Genomic DNA, 22,062 nt, shown 5'->3' on the forward strand with positions numbered 1-22,062 from the left:
CCCGTGCTTGATGCATACACGTAGTGCAACTAAGATTGTGTGCATTGCATCCATAACCAGCCAATCTTGATCCCATCTCCAATCCCTCTCGTCTCGTCTTTACTCACGCTTCCTTCGTCTCACGTCGTCATAACTGTCACATACCCTGAACCACCAGGTACACCCCCTACCCACGTGCGGCGCTCCGCATTTCGCAAGGCAAGGCTACGCGGTGGGCGCTTCCCGAGGGGCCGGGGGAGCTAAAAATGTTAGCAACGGTGTCCGCGGCCAATCACACTTCCCCGATCCGGATTAGACGGATTAAAGAAAAAAAAAAAAGTTGACCGCCCGCCCTCACGTGCAACAAACCTCACTTCCATCCTGTGATAACAAGTCACCGCGCGCGCATGACCATGGGAAAGAAGCGGAAGCTGTCGCATCAGAATGCGCAGGCCAGGGGGCCCAAGAAGCATCCGCAGCAGCACAAGCAGGAGCAGCAAAAGGCGCACAATGGCCCCAAGAAGGGAAAGAGTAAGCAGCAGCGCCAGGTCGACGAGAAGCCCACGATCCCCTTTGAGCCTCATCACCGCATCCTGCTCGTCGGCGAAGGTGACCTGAGCTTCGCCGCGTCCATTGTTCAGCATCATGGCTGTGCCAATGTCACTGCGACTGTCCTGGAGAAGGATGCCGAGGAGCTTCAAGCCAAGTACCCTCATGTTGACGGCAACATCGCTGTGATTCGCGGCGAGGCTCCCAAACCCGAGAAGGCCCACGAGGAAGACAAAGACACTTCTACAAAGCCTACCGAGGGCGGCGAAAATGATGGCGACGACGAGAACGATAGCCAGGGCTCCGATCAAGATAGCGACAACGAGGAAGACGACTACTACGACTCGGACGATCCAGACCAACCCCCCAGGCGCAAGCGCAAACTCACACCAAATAACCAGCTCCTCTACAATATCGACGCGACCAAGCTCCCCGCCTCCCTCACGCGGTCCGCCGGGTTCGACCGCATCATCTTCAACTTCCCCCACGTCGGCGGCAAGTCCACCGACGTCAACCGTCAGGTGCGCTACAACCAGTCCCTCCTCGTGTCCTTCTTCGAGCGCGCCATCCCCGCCCTCGCGCCCGGCGCTGCAATCGTCGTCACGCTCTTCGAGGGCGAGCCCTACACCCTCTGGAACGTCCGCGACCTCGCGCGCCACGCCGGGCTCCAGGTCGAGCGCAGTTTTCGCTTCCAGGCGCGCGCGTACCCCGGGTACAGGCATGCGCGGACGTTGGGTGTCGTGAGGAACGCAAAGGGGGAGATAAGTGAGACTGGGTGGAAGGGTGAACAGAGGGCGTCGAGGAGTTATGTGTTTAAGAAGAAGGAAGATATTGTCCCGGTGACGGGGAAGAAGAGGCGGAAGGGTGACGATTCCTCCGACGATGAGGACTAAGAAATCATATAAGAGAGCGGCGCAGAGACGGTTGTTTGGCACATTGATATAAGCTTGGTTGGGGATGGGCCAGCGCGGAGCATCTTATTCGTATGGCGTATGGCGCTTTTGACTGGACAGCATTAAGCATAGCATTGAACATGTGTTTCTCTTCAAATACCTGCATTGCACACTCCCGATACCTCCAAAGACGAGTGCAGATTGCGTACATGCGTTAATGATACAGGGGGTATATGATTCGTCCTCCTCTGCCGCCTCGCCCATGGTGAACGCCAACCATCCCAGGATCATCCTCACAATAAAAAGCCCACCCAAATCTTGGTCCTCGGCCTATTCCCAATTCGCCAGCTCGCAATCCCCGCAAATAGCATGTACACGAGTAATGTTCGTTCTTCCCGCAACACCAGAATGCGCCGTTTCGGTAGTAGTCCCAATCAGATAAGGACGCGCGTGGTATGTATAACAAATGTCGAAGTCTCCTCCTTCGTGAGTGACCCGTGGACGAAAGGTGCAGAAAAATGCCTGCCTTTTATATAGTAATGGTGGTACAACTCGCCTGGTATTGGCCCTCAAACTCCTGAAATGCAGATAGAATTATGCCCCAAACCAGCTCCATTAGTGCTCCTAGGTAACCGCAGTTTGACCTCTCAATAGCCCCGCAACTCCTGTTCTGTAGCCCCATTCTGCTCGTCCGTCATGCAGTTGTCTCCGTTACACCGATCCCTGGGCTTCATGGCTCAGCTGGGATGGCTCGTTCGAAGCAATCGGTGCGTCCTCCTCGGCGCCCCTTATGGCATCTTCCGTGCACTTGGTGCGGTTGGCTTCGTCCTCGAGTCTCTGTGCCTCCTCGTTTTCCCTCATGAGGGCCTCCTCCTGCTCACGGAGGGCCTGCTGTTCAGCAGTGATGACATCCTCCATGGCTGATTGCGGAGGAGGAGGAGGGGGTGGTGGTGGGCTAGGTTCATCCATCTCGTCCTCCCTCACCCTTTTCACTGTCGGCCCCTCAGATGAAGCAAGAGACGGGGATCCTGACGCCTCAACTTCAACTTCTCGCTTCCGTTTACGATCAGGGCTGGTCGAGGACCTAGGACCATCATTGTCTGACAATGCAGCCTCGTCCACCTCGTCCGCCATAGGCACGTCGTCCTTTGCGTGAGAAGAACCGGCCAGTCTGTCAGCAGCAGAACCTCCATTGCGATCTGCCCTTCCGTCAAGGCCTTCGCCATCCTTGGTCTGCTTTTGTGCCGCTCGGGCGGCCTTGCGCTTCTGATGCTCACCGTATTTCTCCACGGCGCGGTCCAAAAAGTCGTTGACAAACTTCTTCATCTTCTTGGCCTGCTTGTCACTGAGTGGTGAGCTGGGATCGCCCACTCGATTATTCTTATAATCCGAAGCGACAAGCTTCTTGGCAATATCTTTGCCTAGCCGCTTGAGCTCCTCCTTAGGAAGTTTGTGATGGAATTTGTCGAGCACATGCTTGATATGAGGGAATAGCTGTACGTTGTTGTTAGAAGAGACCTAGATCAAGTCTTTTGGCCAACATACCGTATTCTCGTAAATCTTCATTTGCTTTTCGATTGGGAGAGACCGCCACTTCTCTGGCTTGGGCTCCTTAGTCGGAGTTTCAGCGGCTTTGGGTGTTGAGACTGTGGGATGTTTCGGTGTCCCCTTCTCTGTGACTTGATCGATGATGCTCTGGATAGCTAATTGCTCCTTCATGGCTTTGGATGGTGCCTTTGCAACTGGCTCTGCAGCTGGCTGGGTCGGCTTCTGCCAAGTGGTAACCCCCTGCTTGTTATAGAAGTAAGTGTTACCCGCTGCATCCTTGGCAGTGAACCACCCCCGAGGTAGCGCTGCGTTGAAGGGTGCTCGTCGCGGGCGTCCGCCATTGTGGAAGAAGGCATTGTTCCTCTGGGGCACACTATTCCGAGGACCCTTTGGCACTTCAACGTTGTTGAATGGCGATGTAGTCTTGGACGTCGACTGGGCTGCCTCATCCTCTCGGCCTGCTCCCCTGCGCTCCTCAAACGAGTTAGCAGTGGGCGCATTGGGATCAAACTTCCGTCGTCGAATTCGATAGCCCATCTCCAACTTGCTCCATTCATCGAGGAGCTTCTTGGACCGGGTTGCCACGTCTTCATTGTCGGATCGTGTTAAGCCTTCAACTGTCGCCTCGATCTTGGAGTCCTGAATCTTGTTCCTCGTCAAGCGAGGGAACTTGTCAAGTATTGTCAGGATCTGAATGACAAGGTTGTGATCGTCAAGAAAGGTGTTGAGTGTTGTCTTGAGAATCTGGTAGGCGTGCATCCGCATGACACAGTGGATGACACGCTCATCGTCGCATCGCTGGATACGTTCGAGGAGCTTGACGGCGATCCACTTCTCTTTGCACTGCATAAGGGTAGCCATGACCTTTCGGGCGTCGTCTTCGCTGAGGCTACGCGGCTGTATGCTGTTGACGTATTCCTCGTCGTCCTCGTCAGGCTTCTTCTTCCGAGGCTTCTTTGCAACCGACGTGTCCCAACCGTCACCACCATCAATACCGAGCGCCTCGACTGTGGCGGTCGGCAATTTAGTGGCGCGCTCAGTTTGTGTCTTGCCGCCGATGAAGCCCACGCAGTTTGGCTCGCCGCAGTAACAGGGTTGAGGATCAGCGCCATATCGATCGACGTTGTAGTTGAAGACCAATTCTTCGCCGGACTGGATCTTGCGCAATGTGAAGATGCCCATCCGAAGCTTGTCTCCAACCACCCACTTGTCCACATAGCAGTTGGGGTTGCACGAGTGGTTGCAGAAGCGACCCAGGTTTCCCTTCTTGGTTGCGTCCACAAATTCGCTCTTGTTCAGAGACATAAAGTAGAAGTGCTTGATGCCCTCTTCATCGTACTGAAGCATACGACGCCGGAAAGTGGGCTCGTTGATCACCTCGCCGATGTACTCATAGACAAAGTCGTTGGGCTGCAGGTCCGCGTCCGCTCGAAGTCCAAATCCCTTCTTTTCCGTCTTGATGACAGACACAGTGGCGTATTGCTTGCGCTGGAATCGCTGGTTTTGGCAGCCGCCTCCACAATTTCCAGCCTCGGCGCTGCACTCCATCTTGGTCGCTCGGTTGATGCAATCCGAATCCTCGCCACAAGCAAGGTTCTCGCCATCGCCTAGAAATGCCAATTAGCACAATCATAACTTATTCGCAGCCGAAATAGTTGGAGACGTACGCCATTCCTCTCGACACTCGCAGTCCAGGGAGTCGTTATCTGTAGATCCGAGGTGCTTTGAGCCGTAAAGACAGTCGGGTATGACCTGGAAGAAGTTGTAGGACTCGGTGGTCACGTCCGGAAGGTGGTCGAAAAGGACGGGTTCGCGGGTGGCGGCCAATTTCTGGGAGGCTTTTCGAGACAACCTTGGAGGCTTGGTCGAGCTCGGCGTGTCCGCGCTTTCGCTGCGCGACTTGACACCATCGTGTGACGCGGTTGGCGATCGGGATCCGTCGTGGCTATCGTTGGTAGTGGACATGGAAGCGCTGCCTTCCTGCTTCACGCGCGCGCCGTTCGCGCCCTCCTCGAGCTTGATTTCCCCCATTTTGCTGGTCGTATACTCGTCATCCTCCATCAGTACATGAGAAGCGATGGCTCGAGGGCCGGGTTTCGAAAGGATTTCCGATTGCTATCGAAGAAAGGAACGGTCGCGTTGGATACGTAGAAGCACCAGGAGCCTAGCAAAGACAAAGACGCGAGGAATGGCTGTTCCGAGGACAGCGAGAGTGTGGAGCGTGGACGTGGTGGAGCGAGCAACGGCGCATGGGGGAGAAATGAAGCGGGAAGCCGAGCCTAGAGAGAGAGCGATCGAGGCCAACTTCAGGGTCGAATGGTCACGCGCGAGAGCAGCGAGGCGAGGAAATGAGGCCAGGACACTTCAAGGCCGTGCATCCACGATTACAGAGGATGATGGAGGGACAAAGCCGATCTCGAGTCCAGAACGCTCATTCCGCCGACTCGGTCAAGCCATGGCAAAATAGCATGTTGGAGGCGGAATTTTATACCCCCGAATCCCCGACCAAAAAAGACCCGATGCGTTCACGAAGGTCGAGAAATAAACCAGACACTTATACAGTAGCATTGGTAATCCTCCCCTAAAGAAGGGTGAAATTCTACATAAAACTTATGATCAATAAGGATATTCTTTTCTTGTTATTTGATCTTATTTTTATGAACTTACCTATAATATTCGAGTAGGGTTATATTACCTCTCTTTGTCGTCCTGATGTCTCGTTTATTTCTTCACCTACGCGCCTAGGTTCCCCAGTCGCGCAAAGTCGATCTGTAAGCCACCCGAGTCAGAGGCGCCTAGCGCCGGAGATAGTTGCTAACATTGCTTGCTTCTGTCCGGGCAACAATCACGTCTTACCTATTGCACCATTTCTCGCGGCTTCAAACCCCGGAGAGTTCTCAATGTTGAGGAAGTGCTCAGGATGCGCCTTAGAAGTTCTTGGTAGTCCCAGCCCAGTGCTGCACCACCCAGCAGGGTCAAACTGGCTTGATCTTCGCGGCCAGGCCGGCCAGGTCCTGTCATGTTCTGCGGTAAAGAAAGCGGTCAGCCGGCTGTTTAATTTAGGTCTGGTCAAACGGAGAAACGAACCGGCTTCATGTTCACGTCAAACAAGGCAAACTTGGAGTCGGCCGAGTCCTTGAATCTTCTGACATCGATTCGGATCGGAGCAGTTACCCCGAGCTCTCGGGCCGCCCTCTCGCACTCCGCTGCCACTTGCTGGTACGTCGGCTCACCGCCCTCAGCAGCTGTAATGGCTCGCGAGTTTGCAGTGACGGCGACAGTTCCATTGTACGGTGCGACGCCGTCGACGTGGTTGAACCGGGTGACAACTGGTAGGGCCCAGTAATTGTCCTTGCCAGGACCAGGCGGCATCACCGTAACCGTTGCCTCCTCGCCTGATAGAAACTCTTCTAACATGATAGCTGGCGACTCTTTGAACAGTGATCGGGCGTGGTCAGCTAGCTCCTGAGGATCGTGGCAGACGCGCACGCCATGGCTACCACGACCTCGGATTGGCTTTGCGACCACTGGGAAGGGGAGGTCGAGTTTCTGAATGTCTTGTTCAACATTGGGGCTCTCATTGATAGTCCATGAGCGTGGCATTGTGAAGTCGCCAATGCTGCGGAGTAGATAATTGACGAATTCCTTGTCATCGTACTGTTCGACAATCAAAGGACCCTGGCAGACGACCCTGATGCGATCCTGGTATTCAGCGATGCGTGCAGAGGTTTGGAGAGGATGCGCTGCGAAAAGAATGGTATTGGCCCATAGGTGAGTGGCACCTTTTTCGATTGCTGCCATGATTCCATCTTCGGTGTCGGGGAACGACCATCCAGCTTGGTCTTCTGGTTTGAGGTCATTGCCGGGGCAGACAACCTCAATATCAGGAGACTGGCTCAACGTATAAGCGATATCGGCACCTGAATCGAGATAACCTAAAAAGGCCCAACATCAGCAACTGGTGACAACTCGTGCGGGATTTGATCAATTCACCCCCAGGTTTCTTTGGCTTTCGAATGCCATTGATGACGGGAGGATCGAGGCCTTGGTAAAGCACAGCGACACGGGGTTTTGGCGTTGAATCCATTTGTTGTGAGATGTTGCTCACAGAGCGATTGACGGAGGACAGTAAGCTTGGCAGACTGTGGATTGGGGTGTTTCTGGCAGTAGCGCGCGATTGAGTGCACAGCAATCGAGGTAAAAAGCATTATGGATTGAGCAATAGCGCGTCTCAATGGGTAAAAGTGCAACAAGTGGATTTTGATTCTGTTGAAGGAGTCGTCCTGGGGAACCGATCGTCATCCCCAGGCATCTAACGTGTGGGTGGGCCCTCTCGGTTGTCATTCTGCCGTGTAAGCTGCCCTGCCGAAGCTTGTGTCGTTGAAAGTGCAAATACTGGAGTATCGAGTATCAAGAACGGCACATTTCCTCCAAAGCGCGCATAATAAGTTGCCAATTCTTATATTATCGTTATTGTTTAATTCCCTTCGATGACGTATCATATGAGTATTCCTATTGGCATCCATAACAATCCAAGCCAAGCTTGAATGCCATTGTTCAAGCTATCATGAGTGGGCCCCAGTTAGCAACTGCCAGCTCATTGTGCATGCCTGCAACATCCCCGGCGTCTCAAAAGGAAGGCGCAACGCCGTGGCGGGACTTGATTATAAAAGGGCAAGTACGCTCGAGTCTAAGTTGACTTCATTTCTGTGTGTTTGATTTTCCTGCTCCTAAAAACAACCAAAATGTGCCCAGGTATCGCGACAAATCCTGCCTCGACGCTTGAGATTCAACTGTATTTGACCTGAATGGACCCTTGACGAACCCATGGACAGTGCCCTGGCCACCAAATGCGACAAGTCGACTCTGTTGCCAGCCTGATTCGCAAGCCAATATGATTCAGTGACCAGTCACTCATGGCGCACGGTTTCCACTGAAAAGGCCTCCACCGAGAAGAGGAAACGAGAAAATGGAGAGTGAAGAGAAAAGTCCATGGCCAATAAGCCAAGCCACTCGCAGTCTTTGTCCGTCTCCCCTTGTTGCACCAACAGCCCCTTGCCCAACCGAAGCCTTCAGAAAGGGAACAGCCGCTGACCTTGCACAGCTTGAGCCACATCGTTGGTGGGCACCGAGAACAAATACGGTATCGCCAGGCCTGCGTTTGGTCATAGTGCAGCCGCATGTGTAAAAGACCAATGACGAAAGCGAGATCCATGCAATGTGCGTCGATGGGCTGAGCTCGTGAACACGAGGCATGGACATGAGCCTGGACATGTGAGAAGAAACAGATGAGGTTGGGTCAACGACACCTCGACAAGTCGAGTCAGGCGCTCTCAAGTTTTAGTGGGATTGGCCACCGAGGCCGACAAGACCCGTCCTGATGCATCCGTGGCTACCGCACTTCACTCCATCTTACAGCACCCAGATGGGTTGATCAAAAAGGAGGGTGGCTGCAGGCTGCGGTGCCTTGGCTCTTATTGAGGCAACCCATGGATCGTGGGGTCATGGACAAGCAGCAAACCAGGCTGCACGGCAAATTGGGGTCTCTTGAGCGAGACAGAACAGGGCTCACGGGCAATGGTATCGAGACATGTGCTTGATCAACTTCCTTGTTTGGCCCCGGCTTTCGAATACGGCCATGACTGATAACGACACTTAACAACCCAAATGATGCGCCAGAGGCCAAAAGGATTGCCAGATCCTGGAACAGGCTTGACCTGTACGACGGGACACACCCACACTCGATCAACGAGCCCCTGATCCCCTGACGCGATTGCTGGATCGCATCTTGTGCATCTCCCTCTCGGCCGCTCCCGTGCTGAGGCTGTACCGGTATAGCTTGCAGCTGATGCACACCATTGGGAGCCTGCGAACCGCATGGCAACCAGCCAGCGTCTTGGTGGCTCTGAGGGAACCAGCTCATCTCAGTCGCGGTCCCTCCTGTGCGCCCTCTGTCTCTCGCAGTGGAGGTTTGCTCTGGTCTGACACTGCCCGAGGGTGTGCGCTTTGGCTGATCTGCCACCTGCCTGGCAGCTGTCATCAGCATCAGCGGACCAGCTATATTTTCCTTGGTACAGGCAAACATGAACGCGTTTTTCGCCCCAACCATCACTCTCTTGGATGAATGATCTTGGCCGCATCTCGAGTGCCATTCACCGGACGTCTCTCTTGCATCCCCATTCACAGTGGCAAACCACAGCCGGGCTCATCTTTCAACACCTCGATCTGCGTGTCCCAGGCTACACTCGTTACCGATTCTCGTCTCTACTTAGAGAGTTAATATCGGAGTCCTTTTGCGCGACATCGACTAGCAGACTCTCAACCAAGAACCAGCAAGATTCTGCTCTCTCATGTGTGCGGCACAAGCTGCTGTGGCAAGGTTACTGGCTCGGACTCTGTAGGATCTTGTACTTCAGGTTCGGCTTGTGCGAGCGACGCGGTGTCCTTCGCTTCTTTTCCCTTTCACTACTACTTGCAATCCATCGCTATCGATACTGCTGCACGGGACGACCGAGCCGGCTCTCTGGGTTTCCTTGACAGACCACATTCCGAGATCGAGCGTGGGACAGGCCTCCAACGTTGGATTCGCCGCGGCTCGAGTCTTGTTGGCGCCTCAACGTTTGACTTTCTTTCAACACAGTCGTTAGCGAAGCCCTTTCAGTAATCGTACCAAGCACCAAGGTCGTGACTCTGATGAGCTCTCATTTCTGCTACACATTTTGTTGGGCACACTCTTGAACAGCGAGTTTTTGAAACCCAAAGAGTTATTTGCTCTTGATCTTTGCTTTCTCTTTGAGTTAAGCTGATAGGAATGATGGAGCCGTTCACCGAGGAAGAGAAGGTATGATATCACCCTTTATAGTGTCTACCTAGGGGTCGCTAACATAGTGTTTTTAAGCGACTGCTTCTCGCGGAGATAATCAAGAACAGCCAGCTGGATGCCAAGATTCTCGGAAGATTTATTAAATCTAACCGTATCGAGCCCAACTGGATGCGAATGCAGCTTCCAGCAGGTATGCACATCTATTTACACTCTCTTATCTCTATACTAATTTACTTTCAAGGCCGCCCTATGGCTGATTGCATGCGAGCTGTCGATGGTTTAGATATTAAACCGCGCGGCAGGAAGCGCAAGGTGACATACAAAGAAGAGCCAGACAGCCAGAGTGGCAAGGAGGCCGCTTCGACAAGTTCTCAAGAGCTTCCTCCTCTTCCCCGGCCTTCTGTGCCCTCGAGACATGTACCGATCCTACCACGCCCCTCGTCGACTGAATCTCGCGAGTCCCCCTCATCTCAGCCAACTGCGCCCCTGCCGAAGAGGAAGAGAGGTCGCCCATTGTATGCAGGCAGGGAGGCAGCTGGTCACCAGCCCGCTATTCTACGACATATTGCACCAAAGCCTTCCGAGGAGCCACGACGAGAGCAACCCAGACAGTTGCAACCAGCAAACGGCCCTGCGCCTCGCGCTATTCTACCTAAAGTATATCGCGAAGTTCCCCATCAAGGGGCTGTTCCACCATCAAGCCAAGTCCCTCATATCCAAAAGCCAAATGTCGGGCCAGCCGCGACATCTTACTATCCTCCTATTTCCACCAATCCACGCCCAGCTGTGGCTCGTCGAAATGCGCGAAGACAGCTCCTCAGGCTTGAGAACGGCCTTCAGGTAAGATAAGAACCGTTTCCAAGCTTTCGAATGAAACTAACACCTTTAGGGCCCCATGATCCAGAGATTGGCAGAGCCCTCACCTCTTCGACCTCGATCCCTCAGTGGGGTACATCGAGTGACGACAGAAGATGCCTCACCGGGGTTCAGACTTCAGCCCAGAGGCGACGACCGTGCCACTGCTGGAAAGTCTCGTCGATCTCGGGCATCGTCAGAGAGGCCGAGTTCGAAGTAGGGCAGTGACTACGAAATGAAATTGGGACGAATACTTGCGACCAGGCTGTCTCACCTACGCCTGAGCTCTAGATGGACTATACAGCTTTGCTTCTTTACTTCTTTAACACGGACTAGCTGGCTAGCCACGTTTTGATAGTACTGGTTTTACTACCGCAGTACTGCATTTGGGACTACTACGGAGGATTGTTGCTGTTATACCTTGTAAGAACATCGCGAGGGAGAACACCGCGTTGGGCATTAGAGAGCGCGGTTATGGAAGAGGATGTGCTCATGTCTCCAAAGCTGGATATGACTCTTTAGAGACTGTACGAATATGTAATGATTTCTTTTAAACTGTGCATTGAATTCTCTACCGTATGAATGTTGCTGTCGTGAAATCTATTGTTAATTCTCAAGCGATAAGATGAGCCAATCGAGGAAACAAAGCCACAGCAACAAAAGACATAATCACAAGGGCAGATAAAGGCAAGACGCTTTAACCAAGTTGCATTAAACTCCATTGTCTTTAGACATAAATCATCCCATTAAGCTTTTTTCAAACACAACCCACGCACACATCACCAAACATTCGCGGAATATAGATGCGACAGATACCGAGTCTGTAGCCCTCGGCTGAGTGATAACCCATTCTGGCTCCCCTGAGCCAGCCCTTGACTCCAATATGTATATGCGACCGTGATCATTATATTGCCTTGCAGCTCGTCATTTACTCCTTGGCAATCTTCTCAACAGTGTCGAGGAGAATATCGGCGTGCTTCTGCTGGAAGATGAGCATGGGGCGCAGGCGGATAGCATCAGTACCGCTGCCACCAATGTTGACACCGAGGGCCTTGGACTTGGCGAGGAACTGGTCGCGCTTGGGGTTGTCAAAGGCGATAAATGTGCCCTGGCCCTTGCCACGGAGGTTCTGGAACTGGCCAGGATACTTGCGGGAAAGACCCTCAAGCTCGCCGTAGAGGTAGTCACCAACGCGAGCGGTGTGGTTGACAAGGTCGAGTCGGTTGATCTCATCGACGATGGCCTTGAAGAGGATGGCTCGCGAAGGATCACCCATCCAGGTGTTGAACTGACGGTAAGGCTTGTTGGGACGGATGGCGGCATCACCATAGTAGAAACCGGCAGCCTGAGCCTTCTTGGAGAAGGTCACGATATCGGGAGGGGTCTCGAGGTTCCAGTGCTCATGAGCCCAGAACTTGCCGGTAGCACCGACACCGGTCTGAACCTCGTCCACGATCAGGAGGACGTTGTGCTTCTTGGTCAGGGCGCGAAGCTTGCGGAAGAAGTCGGGCGAGGCGTGGTTGTCACCACCTTCACTCTGAACGGGCTCGACAACAACGGCGCAAGGAGGCAGGCGGTAGTTCTTGATGAGGTGCTCGACCTCGTCAAGGCTGGCCTGCTCAATCTTGCGGTTCTCCTCGACGTTGTCCTCCAGGGGATACTGGAGCTTGGGGAAGGTAGCCTGGGGCCAGTCAAAGGCGGGAATGTCGATCTTGTGAACGGCCTTGGAGCGGGTAGTGGAGAGCGAGCCGAACAAGCGGCCGTGGAAGCCAGTCTTGAAAGAGAGAATAGAGAGCTCTGGGGCACCAGGGGCCTGGTTGAGCATGGCACTCTCCAGCTCTTGCTCAGTGAACTCAACATCGGGGCCACCGCGCTCCTGCTGTCGGCGGTACATGAAGGCGGCCTTGTAAGCTGTCTCGTTGGCGTCGGAACCAGTCATGGCTGTGAATACATGGTCCAGGCCGCGAGGAGCAACGGTGAGGAGACTGGACTTGAGAAGATCGGCCCAGTCATGCGAAGGGAAAGCACCAAGGGCGGGACGGTTCACAATGGCGCTGACCATCTCGGGGCTGGAAGCAGCCTTGATGAGGGCGGGGTTGTTGTAACCGATGGCGATGGAGGCAATCTGAGCGAAGCTTTGTGCGTGTTAGTCTCATTGTTCAATGCCAATTGGTCGTCAAACACAATAGGGAGCTCTTACACGTCGAGAAGTACGTTACCGTCAGGGTCAGCAATGTAGTTGCCCTTGCTCTTGGTGTAGTCGGCAAGCATGTTCATGCTGCGGGTATCAAAGACCTGAGTGAGCTCCTCGATGTGCTGCTTGGTCTTGGGGCCGGGAATGGCAGTCTTGACGGTGGGAGCCTCGGGCTCGCCAGGGAACAGGGACTTCTCGGAGGCGGCGGCAGCCATTCGCATGTTTCGCGAGGTAGCAAAAGAGCGGCGGGCAGCGACGCGGGAGGCGGAGAGGGCAGCGGGCCGGGCGGCCACGCCAGCGCGGAGGGCCGACATGACGATGATGTTTGGCTGTTTGGAGGGGGCTTGGATGGATAGAGCGGTTCGAGAGTGTTGAAGGTGAGGATTGGTCTACTACAAGGAAGAGGCGGGTTGTTAGCAACTTGTGGCAGACTTGAGATCCATAGTAAAGAGGGAAGGTGTCGTCATGATAGGCCAACATTGGATCACCAAGGTACAGAGAGAAGAGTAAAGCATAACAAAATAAGAGAGAGGCAGGATAACTTACTCGAACTGACGCTCTTACTGTCCCTCGAAGCACAAGCTCAATGATAGATATCGTGACAATTGAGAAGAAACAGACCAGAAGGGAGACTGACTGGCCCTTTTATATCATGCCCAGCTCTGGAATCACCTCCCGCCCCCTCCAGATGTCTCTCCCCCTCCCGTCCCCCAAAAGATCCATCCAGTCATGACTTCTTCCCGCCTCGTCTCGAGACCGGGCGTTAGCGGCTGCCAGAAGCGAAACTAAAACCAACGTCTCCCCGCAGTCGCTCCAGCCTACGCTGCTGGGGCTTGACCGAGCGTAGGGTTGGCTACAAGAGGATGGAGGAGGGAGACTCGATGGGACGGGAGAAAACAGGAAAGAGAGGGGTGAGGTTAGCAAGTTGCCTCTAGAGGAAAGTACCTTGGCTCAGCTACCAGTGAGCTCCCACCTTTTCCTCGGCCTCCACCTCGATCCTTTTTGGATTCTACACCCAAACCCTCTATAACGTCCTGAAAAGAATTCAAGTCATCCCGAACCATTGCCGAACCAGTTTTGAAACTGCAAGAATTGTTCTACTCAAGTCCCTTCGCAAACTCAATTGACCTTCTCTCCCACTGTCAACATCAAGGCGCGCTGTGATAACAACCCCCCCTGCCACCTTGCCCACCCCAGCTAGATCTCGATAGGCAAGGCAAACCGCAGTGCCGAACACACCGTGCAGCCGATACGTACCGGCATCATCATTCGCCCTGCTCTCCATTTCATGCCAGATTCGAACGAAACCCGTGAGGCCCGTGAACCTGCCCTCGTGGCTCAATCTGCCGATGCAGCTGGCCAATCATTCCCTCCTGCACTCAAAAAGATGTGGTAATTAGCCCTCCCCTCCACTTGGGAATTTGGGGAATTCTCGTTACAGAAGCTCTCACGGGTTGGCCTTCCTGTTTGTGGGACGCGCTATCGCATGGGTCCTTCACGTTGTCAAGGCGCGGGGTATCTCCATGTCAACGATGGGGTACACTCTATCGAGCTTGAACGCTGTTTTTTTATTACGTGGAAAACACCCTCTTACTACACTGGCCTACTAGCCGAAATTTCCCATCCTGGCGATTCACCGAGCTTCACCACCCGCGAACTCTCCCTCTTTGGTAGGTTGGTTATCCTCACACAGCAGGGATTGTTCTGGACCCAGATGCGCCGTGTCTTCGTTGGAGCCTCACCCCACGAACTGGTCCGGTGGCCGTCATTCACAACCCCCGGGCCGGTTCCGGTCCCGGAGCCGTCCACCATTATCGGCTGCAAGAGTTCCTCGGGGGGCGTTGACGTGCTGTAATATGTGTAGTATCTACGGAGATCGGCAACCTGATAAGGCCATCGATTCCAATAATTAGCATGCAAGGTACGTAGCGTAGCGTAGCACATCAGGGCGGTCCAGAAGCCTCCCCGTTTCGGCAGGTCGAGGGAGATGGGGGGCGGGGGGCCGTGGAGTTCATGTCTAAGGTGGCTAGCCGTCTCACTTGACCTGACATACTGGACTAGTTAGTATACAAAGGTTGCTTCGTTCGCTCCTTCGTGAGCAAGGCCAGCCATGCACCCATGGATGCTTTCGTCGTTTCTCGTCTGTTGACTGGAGCAACCTGATTCCAAGCGAGACCACACCGATGCCGATATCAGTCACTGGCCTGGTCACGCACCATCCCGTGCCGGACAATGATATCCAGAAAAGTCAACAGTCAATCATCTCGAACAATCAGTAAAAAGCAAAGTTCAACCTGCTAATGATGCTTCTGGGACAAATTCAAACGACAACGCCATCGCCAATGTTGATGCCAATGCAATGCAATGCCAATAGTACCCGAGGAAACTCGCGCCCAACCATCATCTTCTTCTTCTTCGTCTCTCCAAGGCCCAAGCCTGAGCTTGGTTCTGGTAGAATCTCATAATTACCAAAAGGGCGATACCCAAATCCTTCGTGTCTCGATCTTCACAATACCGCTGGTGCTCCAACAAAGGGTTCGTTACTCGCTCCCATGCTCGCGCATATACCTGACAAAAGTCTTCTTGTGGGTCTGTGATTTCTTGTCAGCCTCCATTGCATGATCATGACCACTGAGTACTGCTCAGAGCGTAAGACCTACCATTCCGGCGTATTTGCCGTCTTTCAGAACACATATGTATCGAAGACCCAACTTGGAGAACAGTTCGTAAACCAAATCCATCGGCGACTTAATATCGAGCGCAACTGGTGCCTTCCAGTCATGTTAGCAGCAGTCAAGCGAAACCGAACAGAAGAGGACTCACGGGATCAATGTATGGCGTAAAGTCAGTCGGATCGAATACGCCGTTGTCCTCGTCAATGCTGGGGATCCGGTCCATCAAGCAAAGATCCGTACTTTCTTCCACCAGCTGATCCAGCGCATATCCTAGATCAGGAACAGGAATCAAGCCCACCAGGATACCATGTCGCACGATGGGCAAACCTCCATCAAGCTCACCAGCTCGGTGCAGAAGCTCGAGCTTGACTCGCAGGCTGGTTGCAGGCACCAACGGCGAGTTGGTAATGTCGATGAGACGCTCTCGTCGAATCCGTGGAACAATGTCTGCGAGATCTTCCGTGAAAATCGGCTTGTGCTTGTTATCCAGGAATGGGTACGAGTTCATGCTCGTAAGGAGGTCCTATCACAGTCAGTTACCACACCAGCCCACATGCTCGGGGATCAGAACTTACATAGATACTGTTGGGCTCGATAGCATCTGCCGTCCACTTGGCCACAAGAATGGCAAGTGAGAATGGCAGCACATAATCGAGGCTACCGGTGAGCTCAAACAGAATGACAGCCAGTGTTACAGACAATCTCGTTACGCCGCACATTGTAGCACCGGCCGCAATGAGACCATACACGCCAGGCTGGATGCAAGATCCGTCCTGGCTGAATGCACAATTGCCCCAGACGCCCCAATCAGGGACTCGGAGCACAGCCCATTGCACAAAATGGCCAACAATTCTGCCCATCAGGCCTCCTACAACCATGGACGGGACGTAGATTCCAGCAGGTACTTTCTAAAACGCGTGTTAGGGAGATCTTGAGCTGTCTGATTGAAGTGAATGACTTACGATTCCAAAAGTAATGACTGTCAAGAACCCCTTGATCAAGAGCGCCACAAATAGGTGAAGAAGGATTGGGGGGATGTCATCAATGGACTTGGGACACAGTGTTTGCTCTTCCCAGTCCATGTCTGACCCGTCGCAGGGTGAGGCCAGGTTCAGAAGAAGCTCGGCAACAGGGAGCCTCGTCAGGGCATTCCAGTAGCTCATCAGACCTGTCACCAAGGCCACGAGAAACACTTCAAGGAGTGGGAACTTCTTGATCACCTTGATTCGTCGGAAGGTCTGAGCCCAGTACTTGGAGGCCTTGATGAAGAGGGCTCCGACGGCGCCGCCAATGATTCCTACAAAGATGAAGCTGACAAGCTCGAAATATTCCCAGTCAACGAGGTACCGCACTTCGAACAGAACGATCTTGTGGGTGCCGTATGGGTTGAGGAATTTCAGTGACAGAGCTGCGACGATGCAGCAGAAGAATGTCCTGAACAGCGTCTTGGCTGGGAAAAAGTACGATACTTCTTCCAGGCCGAAGAGAACTCCTCCCAGAGGAGCACCAAAAGCCACAGCGACACCGGCGGCAGCAGCGGCCGAAATAACTTCTCGTCGCTTGCCGTCGTTCTGGTCGTATTTTGAAAAGATACGACAAAGAATGTTGCCCACACAAGCAGCCATGTGGACATATGGGCCCTCCTTTCCAAGACTCATCCCTGATGCAACACTAAGGATCAAGGCAACCATCTTGATAAAGAGAGTCCTGACACCGAGGAACCCGTGAAGAACGAAACCGCTCAGAATGACACGGACTTCAGCCACTCCACTTCCTGCCGCAGAATAGTAAATCATGGGCGGATTTTCCGGCTTCGAGTCGGCAACTTGTCGAGGAGTCGAAGATTCGCTGCTGGCAGGTTCGTCGTAGGTCTGCTGTGGATTATCGGCAGCGAGGTTCTCGTCAAGCGTCGTGAGATGGTAGGCCGAAGGCACGACCGTCTTGGTCCAGAGAGTGATCCAGCATGCAAGAAGCGCAAGAATGAGAACAAACACCATGTAGATGATGAAGCTGCTCCAGATATCTCCAAAAGGATAGCCCAGGGTGTAAGACCAGGTTGTCCAGTCTTCACAGACACCATCCGGGCAGCACCTCTGAACCTCAAGTTAGCCTCGTCGATAACAAAACACCATGTTCGTACATACCTGTCTGTTGAGATACCAAGCCCGAGAACAGTAACCATCCTTGAAGTCAAACACGGATGATTCGGCAACATCAACCGTGTAAGCCATCAAGGCGACAATGAAGCCGCTCAGAGCACTGAGTATCCAGCCTTGGGCACCGTCAAATATGATACGAACCCGACCCCAAACATCCTTTCGACTTCGCAGCTGCTTGACACGATATGAATCGGCAATGGCGTCGTGGACCCAGTCGGTACTGGTGAATTGATCGTACCACACGCGCTCGTCGGGGAAAATGGTGCCTTTTGACTCGGCCATGGAGGACTCGTGACGATCTGATAGGGCGTGTATTATTCTCGAGCCCCATGAAGGGTGTCGGCTGTGATGTCGTGAACCATGATATCCACCTCCACCTAGAGTAGAAAAAACGGTCAGCCAAGCCCATCTCCGGTGACATGGTCGTTCTGCTAACCTGTGTAGCTCTGGTCTCTGGAGAGAGACGGATTTTGACCCCGACTCGAGCTAGGTCCTGCGATGCGAATTCGTGATCTCGAGGTCGTGAGAAGCGGTGATCGTTCGTCCGGCTCGCCCATAGATTGATTCCGACTCAGAGGATGCGGCCGTCGAACAGAGCGTGGAGAAGGCGGCTGAGAGCCTTCGCTCCCACGTTCTGTCATGATGGCGAAAAAGGGACCAAGGTGGAGGGCGTCCGCGGTGGTAAGCTTAAATTATCGCCGAAGATGGGGTCCAGAAAAACAAAGCCCAACACAACAGCACCACCAAGGGATCAATAAAAGAGAGAAACCAGAGCAAGAAAGAAAAATCTGAGAGAAGGGGCCAAGACTGATCCAAGCCTTTCCTTTCGACGCCCGTCGGTGTCTTGCTCGGTCTCGATGGTTCGTCAGTTGGCACACCGTCACCGTCAGGGTCCAGGTGACCTTGAATGGGCGTGTGCGCGTGGAGGCGCCAAGCGTGGCTCGGTATCGGGATCGCGGGGAGAATCGCAGGATGGAGGGAGAGACGGGGAGATCGGCGAGGAAAAGAGTTCGAGGTTGTAGGTATTGTTGTTGATTAAATAGGTACACCAAAAGTGTCGTCGACGAAGGTTTGTAACGGTTCTGTACCCGTCTGCGGATGGCAACCTACTCGGGGATGATTCGGCCGAGTTGAGTTTATCGAGAGCCACAAGGTCTCAGGAGGACAGCTCTAAGACCGTGGTCTTGGGCCTTTTGAATGGTCCTCTTCAAGGTAAGGTATACAACGCGAGATCTCGGTTGCCCGTCTGTCGCACCTTGTAGGGCAAAAGAGGTCTCTCAGACACTCTTCAATGAGGTCGAGGAGGGAGAGGAACGCCGATGAAGCGAATTCAAAGGGAGATGGGATGAAGCGAAGCAGAAGGACAAGGGAATGAATGGCAGGTATGAAACCAACCCCCATGCCACCCATGCCCATGTCATGACTTCGGAGTACATCGGCCTCCTGCAGACCCTCGCTGAGCTCAAAAGTACCTCAGGTGCCAGATCTGGGGGCATTTCGTCATTGCCCAGCGCGCTCTTTGGCTGGGGACCAATTGACGGCTCCTCCACTGTAATTTTGGCGCTTGATGCGCCGTTGCAGCTGAGGACCCTGAAGCCCAGGTCTCAAATCCTCCACTCTCGGGAATGGTTATCGGACAAGCTCCGACCAGAGAAGAAGGTTCTCAGCCGTTCAATCCACTGCAAGGCACACATCCATACGCACCACGTTTTCTCCTTGTGCGACAATTGACGTAGTATTGACGGATCTTCAATTCTTGACTCAGTGTTGACTCTCTTCCCGGGTTGAGACCGTATCCACTGTCTTGGTTGATAACACCGCGCCGACTCGAATCCCCAATCTCCACTGAAATAAGGCGATCTGACGTCAAATGCCTCTGCTCTCCCATGACTCGCGATCTTGTTCTTGATAAGCGCACCTACACGCGTCCCTGGTCTTGTGTAGCGTTTCGGGCGGGGTGGGGTCAGACAGAAGTCAGAAGGCACGTCGGGTGGCGTCCAGTTCAAGGTATGCCATGTAAGACCTCGCACTCCGTAGGTAGGGAATACATTGCCTCATCTTCAACGACGGCTCTCGCTCCATTACATTTGCCCAAGGTGAGCGGGGCGCTGTGTATGTACAGTTGACTGTCTCTCTCCGAGACATCGCCGCACGGTTAGGGGTCATCTGAGCTCTGACTCCTCCGCTCTCGGTTAGGTGGAGGTGGGGGCTTGTCCCTGGAACACGGGTATCACGTGCCACATTTCCTGCCGCAAGTTGTGGCTGATGCAGGACAGGGATATCGTGGCTAGTGATGCTAACCTTATCTTATCGTCAGACTAAAAATTTCCAAACGGAAAAAGTGCTGCGACGACTGCGACGGCGGCTGAACTGGTCGAAACCGGAGCATCAATTTCTTTCTTATCCCTCAACCTCTTGACCAAAGTTGCCTTTTGTAGGCGTTTCGCCACAATGGCCAAGAAGAGAAAGTCGAGACAAAGCGATGCGCCCTCTGGGCCCAAGGAGCTTGACGCTGCCGATGCGCGCCTTGGTCCCATCACCACCTTCGAAGATGTTGCCGACTCCGAGGACGAATACTTCATGAACCGAGATCAGATTCTGCTGGAGGATGGACCCAACTCGAAGCGCCGAAGAAAACAAGACGATGACGAAGACATTGAGTTGTCCGACGAGGAGATCTTAGGTTATGAGGACTCGGAAGACGATGACGATGAGCGACCACGCAAAACCAAGGGGTCTGCCTCCAAGGGCGCGGCCTCTGAAGAAGAGGAAGAGGGAAGCCAAGATGGAGAAGAGGGAGATTCTGGTTGGTGGGGTTCTTCGAAGAACGAATACTACAATGCCGACAACATCGAGACCGAGGCCGACGCCCTCGAGGAAGAGGTCGAGGCTAAGCGACTTCAGCAGAAGAAGCTCTCCAAGATGGCCGAGGAGGACTTCATTTTTGATGGCGACGAATGGCTAGCTGAGGGCGCAGAAGCAGATGGCGGCGAAGAAACTGTCACTGAAGTCCTCAAGGAGGTCGAGGTTACGGATGACATGGGCCCCGAGGAGCGATATACCCTGCTCAAGAACCGCTACCCCGAGTTCGAACATCTCGTCAAGGAGTTCCAAACGCTTCAACCTGCGTTGCTGGAGCTTCAAAAGGCAGCTCAGGGTTTGTCAGGGCAATCGCTCGAGGCAATCAAATACTGGGTTCTCGGATGCTATGTCGCCGCTCTGGCCAGCTATTTTGCCATCCTGACATCCCCTGCGAGAGATGCCTCCAAGGCGCAGAAGACACTAGATCCCGCAGAACTACGGGACCACGAGGTCATGGAGACGCTGATCAGCTGCCGCGAGGCTTGGCAGAAAGTCAAGGACATGAAGTCCACCAAGACTATCGAGGACGACGTCATTTCAGAAATCGCTGAGGAAGGTTTCTTGCAGAACATCAATGCTGAGGCTACCAAGAAGCCAAAGAAGAGCAAGAAGACATCGAAGCAAGAAAAGGCCGCTGCTGAAAAGTTGGCAAAGAAGCTCGAGAAGGCCAAGGCTGGAGAAGCTGCGGTTGCTGATCTGTACGACCTGCCTCTTCCTGGCAAGAAGTCCAAGAAACAGAAGAAGGCCGAGGTCGAGGACAAGAATGATGACAACTCGGACTTTGGAGAGGAGGACGCCCTCGACGAGCGGACAGCGGCCGACAAGGCGGCCCGCAAGAAGAGTCTCAAGTTCTACACCTCTCAGATTGTGCAGAAGGCGAACAAGCGTGCCGGCGCTGGCAGGGATGCTGGTGGTGATATGGATATTCCTCATCGCGAGCGTCTTCGAGATCGCCAGGCACGTCTCAACGCCGAGGCAGAGAAGCGTGGACAGAAGAACTCCAAGATGGGCGCAGACCTGGATGACAACAGCGACGATGAGGATGCTACCACTGCCAAGGCTGTTCGCGATGATGAGGACGAGTACTACGATATGGTAGCGCACAAGTCCAAGAAGAACAGGGAGGAGAAGGCCGAGCGTTATGCCGCATATGCTGCTGCCAGCAAGGCGGACCGGGTGGTAGAGACCGAGGAGATTGGTGAGGACGGCAAGCGCAAGATCACGTATGCCATCGAGAAGAACAAGGGACTGGCACCGAAGCGCAGCAAGGATGTCAGAAACCCCAGAGTCAAGAAGCGCAAGCAGTACGAGGCCAAGCAGAAGAAGCTCAAGAGCATGAAGCCCATCTGGCAAGGTGGCGAGCCCAAGGGAGGATACCAGGGAGAGCTGTCGGGTATCAACACGGCGGTTATCAAGAGCACAAGACTATAGATTTGAATGCATTGGAAAATTTGTTAATAGCGTTAATTATTGGGTCTTATTTCACAAATCCTTGGTTGTTCCTGTGATATGGATGGAGAGGTTG

The 22,062-nt window shown here is 53.6% G+C and overlaps 7 protein-coding genes across 7 annotated transcripts; 3 read left to right on the forward strand and 4 right to left on the reverse strand.

Moving 5' to 3' along the window:
* Window positions 1-362: 362 nt before the first annotated feature.
* Window positions 363-1,421, forward strand: NCS57_01028700 (DUF2431 domain-containing protein; the record flags this gene model as incomplete). The annotated part of the gene is made up of 1 exon (XM_053060035.1): window positions 363-1,421. Exon 1 carries the CDS (start codon window positions 387-389, stop codon window positions 1,419-1,421), a length of 1,035 nt encoding a protein of 344 aa, XP_052910429.1. The 5' UTR covers window positions 363-386.
* A 711-nt stretch (window positions 1,422-2,132) lies between these two features.
* NCS57_01028800 (Histone-lysine N-methyltransferase, H3 lysine-36 specific) lies at window positions 2,133-5,030 on the reverse strand (the record flags this gene model as incomplete). The annotated part of the gene is made up of 3 exons (XM_053060036.1): window positions 2,133-2,915; window positions 2,967-4,576; window positions 4,637-5,030. The coding sequence occupies 3 exons, from the start codon at window positions 5,028-5,030 to the stop codon at window positions 2,133-2,135; spliced, it is 2,787 nt and encodes a 928-aa protein (XP_052910430.1).
* Window positions 5,031-5,825: 795 nt separating this feature from the next.
* Window positions 5,826-7,056, reverse strand: NCS57_01028900 (ATP-grasp domain-containing protein; the record flags this gene model as incomplete). The annotated part of the gene is made up of 3 exons (XM_053060037.1): window positions 5,826-5,993; window positions 6,057-6,904; window positions 6,963-7,056. 3 exons carry the CDS (start codon window positions 7,054-7,056, stop codon window positions 5,826-5,828), a joined length of 1,110 nt encoding a protein of 369 aa, XP_052910431.1.
* A 2,724-nt stretch (window positions 7,057-9,780) lies between these two features.
* On the forward strand, window positions 9,781-10,867 carry NCS57_01029000 (uncharacterized protein; the record flags this gene model as incomplete). Its single annotated transcript, XM_053060038.1, has 4 exons — window positions 9,781-9,810; window positions 9,868-9,982; window positions 10,034-10,632; window positions 10,682-10,867. 4 exons carry the CDS (start codon window positions 9,781-9,783, stop codon window positions 10,865-10,867), a joined length of 930 nt encoding a protein of 309 aa, XP_052910432.1.
* A 708-nt stretch (window positions 10,868-11,575) lies between these two features.
* Window positions 11,576-13,155, reverse strand: NCS57_01029100 (4-aminobutyrate aminotransferase; the record flags this gene model as incomplete). Its single annotated transcript, XM_053060039.1, has 2 exons — window positions 11,576-12,782; window positions 12,848-13,155. 2 exons carry the CDS (start codon window positions 13,153-13,155, stop codon window positions 11,576-11,578), a joined length of 1,515 nt encoding a protein of 504 aa, XP_052910433.1.
* Window positions 13,156-15,381: 2,226 nt separating this feature from the next.
* On the reverse strand, window positions 15,382-18,316 carry NCS57_01029200 (uncharacterized protein; the record flags this gene model as incomplete). Its single annotated transcript, XM_053060040.1, has 7 exons — window positions 15,382-15,432; window positions 15,502-15,612; window positions 15,665-16,039; window positions 16,092-16,424; window positions 16,479-17,609; window positions 17,661-18,052; window positions 18,112-18,316. The coding sequence occupies 7 exons, from the start codon at window positions 18,314-18,316 to the stop codon at window positions 15,382-15,384; spliced, it is 2,598 nt and encodes an 865-aa protein (XP_052910434.1).
* A 1,810-nt stretch (window positions 18,317-20,126) lies between these two features.
* Window positions 20,127-21,968, forward strand: NCS57_01029300 (Sas10 domain-containing protein; the record flags this gene model as incomplete). The annotated part of the gene is made up of 1 exon (XM_053060041.1): window positions 20,127-21,968. One exon carries the CDS (start codon window positions 20,127-20,129, stop codon window positions 21,966-21,968), a length of 1,842 nt encoding a protein of 613 aa, XP_052910435.1.
* Between the last annotated feature and the right edge of the window lie 94 nt (window positions 21,969-22,062).

The sequence above is a fragment of the Fusarium keratoplasticum genome, chromosome 8, assembly GCF_025433545.1.
Source record: "Fusarium keratoplasticum isolate Fu6.1 chromosome 8, whole genome shotgun sequence".
Taxonomy (NCBI): domain Eukaryota; kingdom Fungi; phylum Ascomycota; class Sordariomycetes; order Hypocreales; family Nectriaceae; genus Fusarium; species Fusarium keratoplasticum.